Source organism: Oncorhynchus masou, unplaced genomic scaffold, assembly GCF_036934945.1.
Source record: "Oncorhynchus masou masou isolate Uvic2021 unplaced genomic scaffold, UVic_Omas_1.1 unplaced_scaffold_3251, whole genome shotgun sequence".
Taxonomy (NCBI): Eukaryota; Metazoa; Chordata; class Actinopteri; order Salmoniformes; family Salmonidae; genus Oncorhynchus; species Oncorhynchus masou.
The window spans coordinates 12,501-26,872 of NW_027009665.1; the positions used below are offsets into that span (position 1 = coordinate 12,501).

Sequence of the window (14,372 nt, forward strand, 5' to 3'; positions counted from 1 at the left end):
GAGAAGATACAGGATAGACTGAGTTTCAGTGCAGCGTGACAATTAAATATAACATTTGGAGAGAGGGAGTGTCAAGCATAGCTATCGTCAAACATTATCAGAAGGCTAATTTTGCATGTGGAATTGGTATATCCTGTGAAATGGCAGGATTGTAATAAAGGGTTCTGCTTTAAATTCGATGGAAGGAAGGAGATAAAACGAGGGCATGAGAGAGGGAGAGAGAGAGAAGGAGCGAGAGAGAGAGAGAGTAGAGGGAGCATCAAGGAGATGAACATTGTTGAACACATTCGAGCCTTGGAAGGAGGGAGGGAGGGAGGGAGGGAGGGAGGGAGGGAGGGGGGGAGGGAGGGAGGGAGGGAGGGAGGGAGGGAGGGAGGGAGGGAGGGAGGGAGGGAGGGAGGGAGGGAGGGAGGGAGGGAGGGAAAAGAGTGCCGTCTGGAGCACTTATCTGTGAGATCATCTTCAATTAGCTCTCTGTCGGCAAAGTGGAGTGATGCTGGGGAGTGTGTGGGTTTAGCCATAGCCAGGCGGAATATATCAGAGCCAGACAGCCAGCGGTAGCCGCTCCACTCCCTCTCTGGCTCTGGGCTACAACATGTTCTCTGCATACTCAATAAGGCCCTGGTCGACTGGAAATGGCTTCCGTCTTTGATCCTCCGAATAAAGCGGCTACAGTCTTCAGGCCTCATTTCCTCAAAAGGAATCCATTCCACAGTGAAAATGGCACTTGGCTAGAATATGTGCCTCAGACCCAGGTCCAGTGCTGATAGGACAGAATGTGTGCCTCAGACCCAGGTCCAGTGCTGATAGGACAGAATGTGTGCCTCAGACCCAGGTCCAGTGCTGATAGGACAGAATGTGTGCCTCAGACCCAGGTCCAGTGCTGATAGGACAGAATGTGTGCCTCAGACCCAGGTCCAGTGCTGATAGGACAGAATGTGTTCCTCAGACCCAGGTCCAGTGCTGATAGGACAGAATGTGTTCCTCAGACCCAGGTCCAGTGCTGATAGGACAGAATGTGTTCCTCAGACCCAGGTCCAGTGCTGATAGGACAGAATGTGTGCCTCAGACCCAGGTCCAGTGCTGATAGGACAGAATGTGTGCCTCAGACCCAGGTCCAGTGCTGATAGGACAGAATGTGTTCCTCAGACCCAGGTCCAGTGCTGATAGGACAGAATGTGTGCCTCAGACCCAGGTCCAGTGCTGATAGGACAGAATGTGTGCCTCAGACCCAGTTCCAGTGCTGATAGGACAGAATGTGTTCCTCAGACCCAGGTCCAGTGCTGATAGGACAGAATGTGTTCCTCAGACCCAGGTCCAGTGCTGATAGGACAGAATGAGCGGAGGGTAATTTGACCCTTTAGAATTACATACAGGATTTTCATGATTTGACCTCACAATAGGTCAACTGTCAGGTGGAGCCTGGGTGTAACTAAACTTTTGTAAATACGATAATACATTCATCTGACCTGCCTGGGTTAATAACACATGTCAAATAGTGATTTAACTATAACAATTCTATTGTACTGGAAAAACTACATTCAAGTGCAGCTCAAGTACAGTGGGGCAAAAACGTATTTAGTCAGCCACCAATTGTGCAAGTTCTCCCACTTAAAAATATGAGAGAGGCCTGTAATTTTCATCATAGGTACACTTCAACTAAGACAGACAAAATGAGGGGAAAAAAAAAAAATTGAGAAAATCACATTGTAGGATTTTTAATGAATTTATTTGCAAATTATGGTGGAAAATAAGTATTTGGTCAATAACAAAAGTTTATCTCAATACTTTGTTATATACCCTTTGTTGGCAATGACAGAGGTCAAATGTTTTCTGTACGTCCTCACAAGGTTTTCACACACTGTCGCTGGTATTTTGGCCCATTCCTCCCTGCAGATCTCCTCTAGAGCAGTGATGTTTTGGGGCTGTTGCTGGGCAACACGGACTTTCAACTCCCTCCAAAGATTTTCTATGGGGTTGAGATCTGGAGACTTGCTAGGCCACTCCAGGACCTTGAAATGCTTCTTAGGAAGCCACTCCTTCGTTGCCCGGGCGGTGTGTTTGGGATCATTGTCATGTTGAAAGACCCAGCCACGTTTCATCTTTAATGCCCTTGCTGATGGTAGGCTTTGTTACCTTGGTCCCAGCTCTCTGCAGGTCATTCACTAGGTCCCCCGTGTGGTTCTTGTGATCATCTTGACCCCACGGGGAGAGATCTTGCATGGAGCCCCAGATCGAGGGAGATTATCAGTGGTCTTGTATGTCTTCCTGTCACGACTCCGACCGAAGGACAATCCCCTTCCCGTTCGGGTGGCGCTCGGCGGTCGTCGTCGTCGGCCTACTAGCTGCCACTGACTATTTCCTCCCCCTCCTTATGTGTTTATTGAGTGCACCTGTTTTGAGTTAGGTAGTTAGTAGTAAGGCTTTATTAGTCATCCGGCCCGCCTGGTTCCTTGTGCAGGATTAATTATTGTGACCGTCTGTTTGGTGTACTTGTGTGCACGTCTATGGGTTTTGTGTTATCCCATTTTGTGGGGGTTTTCTGGACAGTTTAAGTCCCCCTGTTTGGGGCATTTGTTTGTTCATTACGCCCTGTGTTTTCGTGGGGGTTGGCTTATGTTCGCCGTTTCTCTGTGCATTAAAATAGCACCTGAACTCTCTGATTCCTGCGCCTGACTCCTCACCCACTACACTCAGACCGTTACACTTCCATTTCCTAATATTTGCTCCCACAGTTGATTTCTTCAAACCAAGCTGCTTACCTATTGCAGATTCAGTCTTCCCAGCCTGGTGCAGGTCTACAATTTTGTTTCTGTTGTCCTTTGACAGCTCTTTGGTCTTGGCCATAGTGGAGTTTGGAGTGTGACTGTGAGGTAGTGGACAGGTGTCTTTTATACAGATAACAAGTTCAAACAGGTGCCATTAATACAGGTAACGAGTGGATGACAGAGGAGCCTCTTAAAGAAGGTCTGTGAGAGCCAGAAATCTTGCTTGTTTGTAGGTGACCAAATACTTATTTTCCACCATAATTTGCAAATAAATAAATTAAAAATCCTACAATGTGATTTTCTGGATTTTTTTTCTAATTTTGTCTGTCATAGTTGAAGTATACATATGATGAAAATTACAGGCCTCTCATCTTTTTAAGTGGGAGAACTTGCACAATTGGTAGCTGACTAAATACTTTTTTTGCCCCACTGTACTTGAGCTGCACTTGAATGTAGTTTTTCCAGTACAATAGAATTGGAATAGTTAAATCACTATTTGACATGTGTTATTAACCCAGGCAGGTCAGATGAATGTATTATCGTATTTACAAAAGTTTAGTTACACCCAGGCTCCACCTGACAGTTGACCTATTGTGAGGTCAAATCATAGAAATCCTGTATGTAATTCTAAAGGGTCAAATTACCCTCCGCTCATTCTGTCCTATCAGCACTGGACCTGGGTCTGAGGCACATATTCTAGCCAAGTGCCATTTTCACTGTGGAATGGATTCCTTTTGAGGAAATGAGGCCTGAAGACTGTAGCCGCTTTATTCAGAGGATCAAAGACGGAAGCCATTTCCAGTCGACCAGTACATCATGTTTTAGCATTACTCCAGTTGTTAAACAGCAGCAAACTATTCCACTACCTCCAGGACATGACCTCACAGAGAAAATAGACCACTGTGTTGGACATGGCACTTTGGCACACAGCCTTGGCACCAAACAATAAATAACATGCAACATGAAATCCTCTAAGGCTGAATGCATTATCATGTGATGGAGAAAGTGCACGCTAGAGTACGGAGAAAAAAAAGCCTACCAGCGACACGACAGTTTTCACTTGCATTTAGACAAATAAACTCCCATGAAGAAACTTAAGTTAGCACCAGTTTGTTGAATGCTATTATTTCAATGGTCCACCTAAATAAGCAAATCACAAGATGTTTATCCAAACAGACACGACCCACAATGCAGAAACAAACATTCCCACTCCCCCGCCAGACATCTTATCTCTGGGTCGGAAGGGCAACCTGACATCACAGACACCCCTGCACCTCCTAATAACGCCTCCCCTCATAGGCTCCTGTCATCAATTATTCATTAAGACAAGTTGTCACGCCCTGATCTGTTTCACCTGTCTTTGTGATTGTCTCCAACCCCTCCAGGTGTCACACATCTTGCCCATTAACTTAACCAAGGTGTTTTTAAACCTGTGTTTTCGGTTGCCAGTTCATCTTGATTGTGCAAGTCTACCAGCTTTTTGTGTCTCAGCGCCTTCTTTTTCCAGTTTCTCTTTTCTCGTCCTCTTAGTTTTTGACCCTTGCCTGTTCTGACCCTGTAACAGCCCGCCTGACCTCTCTGCCTGTCTCTGAGCCTGAACCTGCCGTCCTGTACCTTGGCCTCTGCTCTGGATTACCAACCTCTGCCTGCCTGCCGTCCTGTACCTTGGCCTCTGCTCTGGATTACCAACCTCTGCCTGCCTGCCGTCCTGTACCTTGGCCTCTGCTCTGGATTACCAACCTCTGCCCGAAACTGCCGTCCTGTACCTTGGCCTCTGCTCTGGATTACCAACCTCTGCCTGCCTGCCATCCTGTACCTTGGCCTCTGCTCTGGATTACCAACCTCTGCCTGCCTGCCGTCCTGTACCTTGGCCTCTGCTCTGGATTACCAACCTCTGCCTGCCTGCCATCCTGTACCTTGGCCTCTGCTCTGGATTACCAACCTCTGCCTGCCTGCCGTCCTGTATCTTGGCCTCTGCTCTGGATTACCAACCTCTGCCTGCCTGCTGTCCTGTACCTTGGCCTCTGCTCTGGATTACCAACCTCTGCCTGCCTGCCGTCCTGTACCTTGGCCTCTGCTCTGGATTACCAACCTCTGCCTGCCTGCCGTCCTGTATCTTGGCCTCTGCTCTGGATTACCAACCTCTGCCTGCCTGCCGTCCTGTACCTTGGCCTCTGCTCTGGATTACCAACCTCTGCCTGCCTGCCGTCCTGTACCTTGGCCTCTGCTCTGGATTACCAACCTCTGCCTGCCTGCCATCCTGTACCTTGGCCTCTGCTCTGGATTACCAACCTCTGCCTGCCTGCCGTCCTGTACCTTGGCCTCTGCTCTGGATTACCAACCTCTGCCTGCCTGCCGTCCTGTACCTTGGCCTCTGCTCTGGATTACCAACCTCTGCCTGCCTGCCGTCCTGTACCTTGGCCTCTGCTCTGGATTACCAACCTCTGCCTGCCTGCCGTCCTGTATCTTGGCCTCTGCTCTGGATTACCAACCTCTGCCTGCCTGCCGTCCTGTACCTTGGCCTCTGCTCTGGATTATCAACCCCTGCCTGCTTTGACCTGTCATTTCCCTGCCCCTGTTACAATAAACATTGCTATTTCACACAGTCTGTTTAAACTAAAGACTCTGCCAGGCCACCGAGTCGCACCAGATGTTAGAGTTCATCCATTACCTCCACGCTCCTCAATACTTAATGAGCACGGCAGAGCAAGGGAACCCAACCTGAGCTAAGAGACTGTCTTCACGACTGAGTGGGAGGGAAGGGACATGAAGAGAGGAGAGACAGCTTGGGAAATACCCACTGAGGGAGATACAGTCTGGGGTTACGTAGAGGGAGGGAGGTGAGATACAGTCTGGGGTTACGTAGAGGGAGGTGAGATACAGTCTGGGGTTATGTAGAGGGAGGTGAGATACAGTCTGGGGTTACGTAGAGGGAGGTGAGATACAGTCTGGGGTTACGTAGAGGGAGGGAGGTGAGATACAGTCTGGGGTTACGTAGAGGGAGGTGAGATACAGTCTGGGGTTATGTAGAGGGAGGTGAGATACAGTCTGGGGTTACGTAGAGGGAGGTGAGATACAGTCTGGGGTTACGTAGAGGGAGGTGAGATACAGTCTGGGGTTACGTAGAGGGAGGGAGGTGAGGTACAGTCTGGGGTTACGTAGAGGGAGGTGAGATACAGTCTGGGGTTACATAGAGGGAGGTGAGATACAGTCTGGGGTTACATAGAGGGAGGGAGGTGAGATACAGTCTGGGGTTACGTAGAGGGAGGTGAGATACAGTCTGGGGTTACGTAGAGGGAGGTGAGGTACAGTCTGGGGTTACGTAGAGGGAGGTGAGATACAGTCTGGGGTTACATAGAGGGAGGTGAGATACAGTCTGGGGTTACGTAGAGGGAGGGAGGTGAGGTACAGTCTGGGGTTACGTAGAGGGAGGGAGGTGAGATACAGTCTGGGGTTACGTAGAGGGAGGTGAGATACAGTCTGGGGTTACGTAGAGGGAGGTGAGATACAGTCTGGGGTTATGTAGAGGGAGGGAGGTGAGATACAGTCTGGGGTTACGTAGAGGGAGGTGAGATACAGTCTGGGGTTACATAGAGGGAGGTGAGATACAGTCTGGGGTTACGTAGAGGGAGGTGAGATACAGTCTGGGGTTACGTAGAGGGAGGTGAGATACAGTCTGGGGTTACGTAGAGGGAGGGAGGTGAGATACAGTCTGGGGTTACGTAGAGGGAGGTGAGATACAGTCTGGGGTTACGTAGAGGGAGGTGAGATACAGTCTGGGGTTACGTAGAGGGAGGTGAGATACAGTCTGGGGTTACGTAGAGGGAGGTGAGATACAGTCTGGGGTTACGTAGAGGGAGGTGAGATACAGTCTGGGGTTACGTAGAGGGAGGGAGGTGAGGTACAGTCTGGGGTTACGTAGAGGGAGGTGAGATACAGTCTGGGGTTACGTAGAGGGAGGTGAGATACAGTCTGGGGTTACGTAGAGGGAGGTGAGATACAGTCTGGGGTTACGTAGAGGGAGGTGAGATACAGCCTGGGGTTACGTAGAGGGAGGTGAGATACAGTCTGGGGTTACGTAGAGGGAGGGAGGTGAGATACAGTCTGGGGTTACGTAGAGGGAGGGAGGTGAGATACAGTCTGGGGTTACGTAGAGGGAGGGAGGTGAGATACAGTCTGGGGTTACGTAGAGGGAGGGAGGTGAGATACAGTCTGGGGTTACGTAGAGGGAGGTGAGATACAGTCTGGGGTTACGTAGAGGGAGGTGAGATACAGTCTGGGGTTACGTAGAGGGAGGTGAGATACAGCCTGGGGTTACGTAGAGGGAGGTGAGATACAGTCTGGGGTTACGTAGAGGGAGGGAGGTGAGATACAGTCTGGGGTTACGTAGAGGGAGGTGAGATACAGTCTGGAGTTACATAGAGGGAGGGAGGTGAGATACAGTCTGGGGTTACGTAGAGGGAGGTGAGATACAGTCTGGGGTTACGTAGAGGGAGGTGAGATACAGTCTGGGGTTACGTAGAGGGAGGTGAGGTACAGTCTGGGGTTACGTAGAGGGAGGGAGGTGAGGTACAGTCTGGGGTTACGTAGAGGGAGGTGAGGTACAGTCTGGGGTTACGTAGAGGGAGGTGAGGTACAGTCTGGGGTTACGTAGAGGGAGGTGAGATACAGTCTGGGGTTACGTAGAGGGAGGTGAGATACAGTCTGGGGTTACGTAGAGGGAGGTGAGATACAGTCTGGGGTTACGTAGAGGGAGGTGAGGTACAGTCTGGGGTTACGTAGAGGGAGGGAGGTGAGATACAGTCTGGGGTTACGTAGAGGGAGGGAGGTGAGATACAGTCTGGGGTTACGTAGAGGGAGGTGAGATACAGTCTGGGGTTACGTAGAGGGAGGTGAGATACAGTCTGGGGTTACGTAGAGGGAGGTGAGATACAGTCTGGGGTTACGTAGAGGGAGGTGAGATACAGTCTGGAGTTACGTAGTGAGAGGAGGTGAGATACAGTCTGGGGTTACGTAGAGGGAGGTGAGATACAGTCTGGGGTTACGTAGAGGGAGGGAGGTGAGATACAGTCTGGGGTTACGTAGAGGGAGGTGAGATACAGTCTGGGGTTACGTAGAGGGAGGTGAGATACAGTCTGGGGTTACGTAGAGGGAGGTGAGATACAGTCTGGGGTTACGTAGAGAGGTGAGATACAGTCTGGGGTTACGTAGAGGGAGGGAGGTGAGATACAGTCTGGGGTTACGTAGAGGGAGGGAGGTGAGATACAGTCTGGGGTTACGTAGAGGGAGGTGAGATACAGTCTGGGGTTACGTAGAGGGAGGGAGGTGAGATACAGTCTGGGGTTACGTAGAGGGAGGTGAGGTACAGTCTGGGGTTACGTAGAGGTGAGGTGAGATACAGTCTGGGGTTACGTAGAGGGAGGTGAGATACAGTCTGGGGTTACGTAGAGGGAGGTGAGATACAGTCTGGGGTTACGTAGAGGGAGGGAGGTGAGATACAGTCTGGTGAGATACAGTCTGGGGTTACGTAGAGGGAGGTGAGATACAGTCTGGGGTTACGTAGAGGGAGGTGAGATACAGTCTGGGGTTACGTAGAGGAGGTGAGATACAGTCTGGGGTTACGTAGAGGAGGTGAGATACAGTCTGGGGTTACGTAGAGGGAGGTGAGATACAGTCTGGGGTTACGTAGAGGGAGGTGAGATACAGTCTGGGGTTACGTAGAGGGAGGTGAGATACAGTCTGGGGTTACGTAGAGGAGGTGAGATACAGTCTGGGGTTACGTAGAGGGAGGTGAGGTACAGTCTGGGGTTACGTAGAGGGAGGTGAGATACAGTCTGGGGTTACGTAGAGGGAGGTGAGATACAGTCTGGGGTTACGTAGAGGGAGGTGAGGTACAGTCTGGGGTTACATAGAGGGAGGTGAGATACAGTCTGGGGTTACGTAGAGGGAGGTGAGATACAGTCTGGGGTTACGTAGAGGGAGGTGAGATACAGTCTGGGGTTACGTAGAGGGAGGTGAGATACAGTCTGGGGTTACGTAGAGGGAGGTGAGATACAGTCTGGGGTTACGTAGAGGGAGGTGAGGTACAGTCTGGGGTTACGTAGAGGAGGTGAGATACAGTCTGGGGTTACGTAGAGGGAGGGAGGTGAGATACAGTCTGGGGTTACGTAGAGGGAGGTGAGATACAGTCTGGGGTTACGTAGGGGAGGGAGGTGAGATACAGTCTGGGGTTACGTAGAGGGAGGTGAGATACAGTCTGGGGTTACGTAGAGGGAGGTGAGATACAGTCTGGGGTTACGTAGAGGGAGGTGAGATACAGTCTGGGGTTACGTAGAGGGAGGTGAGATACAGTCTGGGGTTACGTAGAGGGAGGTGAGGTACAGTCTGGGGTTACGTAGAGGGAGGTGAGGTACAGTCTGGGTTACGTAGAGGGAGGTGAGATACAGTCTGGGGTTACGTAGAGGGAGGTGAGATACAATCTGGGGTTACGTAGAGGGAGGTGAGATACAGTCTGGGGTTACGTAGAGGGAGGTGAGATACAGTCTGGGGTTACGTAGAGGGAGGTGAGATACAGTCTGGGGTTACGTAGAGGAGGTGAGATACAGTCTGGGGTTACGTAGAGGGAGGTGAGATACAGTCTGGGGTTACGTAGAGGGAGGGAGGTGAGATACAGTCTGGGGTTACGTAGAGGGAGGTGAGATACAGTCTGGGGTTACGTAGAGGGAGGTGAGATACAGTCTGGGGTTACGTAGAGGGAGGTGAGATACAGTCTGGGGTTACGTAGAGGGAGGGAGGTGAGATACAGTCTGGGGTTACGTAGAGGGAGGTGAGATACAGTCTGGGGTTACGTAGAGGGAGGTGAGATACAGTCTGGGGTTACGTAGAGGGAGGTGAGATACAGTCTGGGGTTACGTAGAGGAGGTGAGATACAGTCTGGGGTTACGTAGAGGGAGGTGAGATACAGTCTGGGGTTACGTAGAGGGAGGTGAGATACAGTCTGGGGTTACGTAGAGGGAGGGAGGTGAGGTACAGTCTGGGGTTACGTAGAGGGAGGTGAGGTACAGTCTGGGGTTACGTAGAGGGAGGTGAGATACAGTCTGGGGTTACATAGAGGGAGGTGAGATACAGTCTGGGGTTACGTAGAGGGAGGTGAGATACAGTCTGGGGTTACGTAGAGGGAGGTGAGATACAGTCTGGGGTTACGTAGAGGGAGGTGAGGTACAGTCTGGGGTTACGTAGAGGGAGGTGAGATACAGTCTGGGGTTACGTAGAGGAGGTGAGATACAGTCTGGGGTTACGTAGAGGGAGGTGAGATACAGTCTGGGGTTACGTAGAGGGAGGTGAGATACAGTCTGGGGTTACGTAGAGGGAGGGAGGTGAGATACAGTCTGGGGTTACGTAGAGGGAGGGAGGTGAGGTACAGTCTGGGGTTACGTAGAGGGAGGTGAGATACAGTCTGGGGTTACGTAGAGGGAGGTGAGATACAGTCTGGGGTTACGTAGAGGGAGGTGAGATACAGTCTGGGGTTACATAGAGGGAGGTGAGATACAGTCTGGGGTTACGTAGAGGGAGGTGAGATACAGTCTGGGGTTACGTAGAGGGAGGGAGGTGAGATACAGTCTGGGGTTACGTAGAGGGAGGTGAGATACAGTCTGGGGTTACATAGAGGGAGGTGAGATACAGTCTGGGGTTACGTAGAGGGAGGTGAGATACAGTCTGGGGTTACGTAGAGGGAGGTGAGATACAGTCTGGGGTTACGTAGAGGGAGGTGAGATACAGTCTGGGGTTACGTAGAGGGAGGTGAGATACAGTCTGGGGTTACGTAGAGGGAGGTGAGATACAGTCTGGGGTTACGTAGAGGGAGGTGAGATACAGTCTGGGGTTACATAGAGGGAGGTGAGATACAGTCTGGGGTTACGTAGAGGGAGGTGAGATACAGTCTGGGGTTACGTAGAGGGAGGGAGGTGAGGTACAGTCTGGGGTTACGTAGAGGGAGGGAGGTGAGATACAGTCTGGAGTTACGTAGAGGGAGGGAGGTGAGATACAGTCTGGGGTTACGTAGAGGGAGGGAGGTGAGATACAGTCTGGGGTTACGTAGAGGGAGGGAGGTGAGATACAGTCTGGGGTTACGTAGAGGGAGGGAGGTGAGATACAGTCTGGGGTTACGTAGAGGGAGGTGAGGTACAGTCTGGGGTTACGTAGAGGGAGGGAGGTGAGGTACAGTCTGGGGTTACGTAGAGGGAGGGAGGTGAGGTACAGTCTGGGGTTACGTAGAGGGAGGTGAGGTACAGTCTGGGGTTACGTGAGGAGAGGAGGTGAGGTACAGTCTGGGGTTACGTAGAGGGAGGTGAGGTACAGTCTGGGGTTACGTAGAGGGAGGGAGGTGAGGTACAGTCTGGGGTTATGTAGAGGAGGTGAGGTACAGTCTGGGGTTACGTAGAGGGAGGGAGGTGAGGTACAGTCTGGGGTTACGTAGAGGGAGGTGAGGTACAGTCTGGGGTTACGTAGAGGGAGGGAGGTGAGGTACAGTCTGGGGTTACGTAGAGGGAGGTGAGATACAGTCTGGGGTTACGTAGAGGGAGGGAGGTGAGATACAGTCTGGGGTTATGTAGAGGGAGGTGAGGTACAGTCTGGGGTTACGTAGAGGGAGGGAGGTGAGATACAGTCTGGGGTTACGTAGAGGGAGGTGAGATACAGTCTGGGGTTACGTAGAGGGAGGTGAGATACAGTCTGGGGTTACGTAGAGGGAGGTGAGATACAGTCTGGGGTTACGTAGAGGGAGGTGAGATACAGTCTGGGGTTACGTAGAGGGAGGTGAGGTACAGTCTGGGGTTACGTAGAGGAGGTGAGATACAGTCTGGGGTTACGTAGAGGAGGTGAGATACAGTCTGGGGTTACGTAGAGGGAGGGAGGTGAGATACAGTCTGGGGTTACGTAGAGGGAGGTGAGATACAGTCTGGGGTTACGTAGAGGGAGGTGAGATACAGTCTGGGGTTACGTAGAGGGAGGTGAGATACAGTCTGGGGTTATGTAGAGGGAGGTGAGATACAGTCTGGGGTTACGTAGAGGGAGGGAGGTGAGATACAGTCTGGGGTTACGTAGAGGGAGGTGAGATACAGTCTGGGGTTACGTAGAGGGAGGTGAGGTACAGTCTGGGGTTACGTAGAGGGAGGGAGGTGAGATACAGTCTGGGGTTATGTAGAGGAGGTGAGATACAGTCTGGGGTTACATAGAGGGAGGTGAGATACAGTCTGGGGTTACATAGAGGGAGGTGAGATACAGTCTGGGGTTACGTAGAGGGAGGTGAGATACAGTCTGGGGTTACGTAGAGGAGGTGAGATACAGTCTGGGGTTACGTAGAGGGAGGTGAGATACAGTCTGGGGTTACATAGAGGGAGGGAGGTGAGATACAGTCTGGGGTTACGTAGAGGGAGGTGAGATACAGTCTGGGGTTACGTAGAGGGAGGTGAGATACAGTCTGGGGTTACGTAGAGGGAGGTGAGATACAGTCTGGGGTTACGTAGAGGGAGGTGAGATACAGTCTGGGGTTACGTAGAGGGAGGTGAGATACAGTCTGGGGTTACGTAGAGGGAGGTGAGATACAGTCTGGGGTTACGTAGAGGGAGGTGAGATACAGTCTGGGGTTACGTAGAGGGAGGTGAGATACAGTCTGGGGTTACGTAGAGGGAGGTGAGATACAGTCTGGGGTTACGTAGAGGGAGGTGAGATACAGTCTGGGGTTACGTAGAGGGAGGTGAGATACAGTCTGGGGTTACAGTCTGGGGTTACGAGGGAGGTGAGGTACAGTCTGGGGTTACGTATAGGGAGGTGAGATACAGTCTGGGGTTACGTAGAGGGAGGGAGGTGAGATACAGTCTGGGGTTACGTAGAGGGAGGTGAGATACAGTCTGGGGTTACGTAGAGGGAGGTGAGATACAGTCTGGGGTTACGTAGAGGGAGGTGAGATACAGTCTGGGGTTACGTAGAGGGAGGTGAGATACAGTCTGGGGTTACGTAGAGGGAGGTGAGATACAGTCTGGGGTTACATAGAGGGAGGTGAGATACAGTCTGGGGTTACGTAGAGGGAGGTGAGATACAGTCTGGGGTTACGTAGAGGGAGGTGAGATACAGTCTGGGGTTACGTAGAGGAGGTGAGATACAGTCTGGGGTTACGTAGAGGGAGGTGAGATACAGTCTGGGGTTACGTAGAGGGAGGGAGGTGAGATACAGTCTGGGGTTACGTAGAGGGAGGTGAGATACAGTCTGGGGTTACATAGAGGAGGTGAGATACAGTCTGGGGTTACGTAGAGGGAGGTGAGATACAGTCTGGGGTTACGTAGAGGGAGGTGAGATACAGTCTGGGGTTACGTAGAGGGAGGTGAGATACAGTCTGGGGTTACGTAGAGGGAGGTGAGATACAGTCTGGGGTTACGTAGAGGGAGGGAGGTGAGGTACAGTCTGGGGTTACGTAGAGGGAGGTGAGATACAGTCTGGGGGGAGGTGAGATACAGTCTGGGGTTACGTAGAGGGAGGTGAGATACAGTCTGGGGTTACGTAGAGGGAGGTGAGATACAGTCTGGGGTTACGTAGAGGGAGGTGAGATACAGTCTCTGGGGTTACGTAGAGGGAGGTGAGATACAGTCTGGGGTTACGTAGAGGGAGGTGAGATACAGTCTGGGGTTACGTAGAGGGAGGTGAGATACAGTCTGGGGTTACGTAGAGGGAGGTGAGATACAGTCTGGGGTTACGTAGAGGAGGTGAGATACAGTCTGGGGTTACGTAGAGGGAGGGAGGTGAGATACAGTCTGGGGTTACGTAGAGGGAGGTGAGATACAGTCTGGGGTTACGTAGAGGGAGGTGAGATACAGTCTGGGGTTACGTAGAGGGAGGTGAGATACAGTCTGGGGTTACGTAGAGGGAGGTGAGATACAGTCTGGGGTTACGTAGAGGGAGGTGAGATACAGTCTGGGGTTACGTAGAGGGAGGTGAGGTACAGTCTGGGGTTACGTAGAGGAGGTGAGATACAGTCTGGGGTTACGTAGAGGGAGGTGAGATACAGTCTGGGGTTACGTAGAGGGAGGTGAGATACAGTCTGGGGTTACGTAGAGGGAGGTGAGATACAGTCTGGGGTTACGTAGAGGGAGGTGAGATACAGTCTGGGGTTACGTAGAGGGAGGGAGGTGAGATACAGTCTGGGGTTACGTAGAGGGAGGTGAGATACAGTCTGGGGTTACGTAGAGGGAGGGAGGTGAGATACAGTCTGGGGTTACGTAGAGGGAGGTGAGATACAGTCTGGGGTTACGTAGAGGGAGGGAGGTGAGATACAGTCTGGGGTTACATAGAGGGAGGTGAGATACAGTCTGGGGTTACGTAGAGGGAGGTGAGATACAGTCTGGGGTTACGTAGAGGAGGTGAGATACAGTCTGGGGTTACGTAGAGGGAGGTGAGATACAGTCTGGGGTTACGTGAGAGGGAGGGAGGTGAGATACAGTCTGGGGTTACGTAGAGGGAGGGAGGTGAGATACAGTCTGGGGTTACATAGAGGGAGGGAGGTGAGATACAGTCTGGGGTTACGTAGAGGGAGGGAGGTGAGGTACAGTCTGG

At 51.7% G+C, this 14,372-nt stretch overlaps 1 protein-coding gene across 1 annotated transcript in view; it reads right to left on the reverse strand.

Annotated features, from left to right (window-relative positions):
* The window catches only part of LOC135534315 (neurexin-3-like), a gene marked incomplete at its 3' end in the record, with an annotated part of 7,443 nt that extends 5,220 nt beyond the window's left edge, over positions 1–2,223 (reverse strand). Inside the window, exons 1-2 of the mRNA XM_064961352.1 lie at positions 2,137–2,223; positions 1,470–1,473 (exon numbers count right to left, since the gene is read on the reverse strand). Of these exons, the coding sequence (XP_064817424.1) occupies positions 1,470–1,473; positions 2,137–2,223 (91 nt within the window). The remainder of the gene's footprint in view (positions 1–1,469; positions 1,474–2,136) is intronic.
* Positions 2,224–14,372: the final 12,149 nt, after the last annotated feature.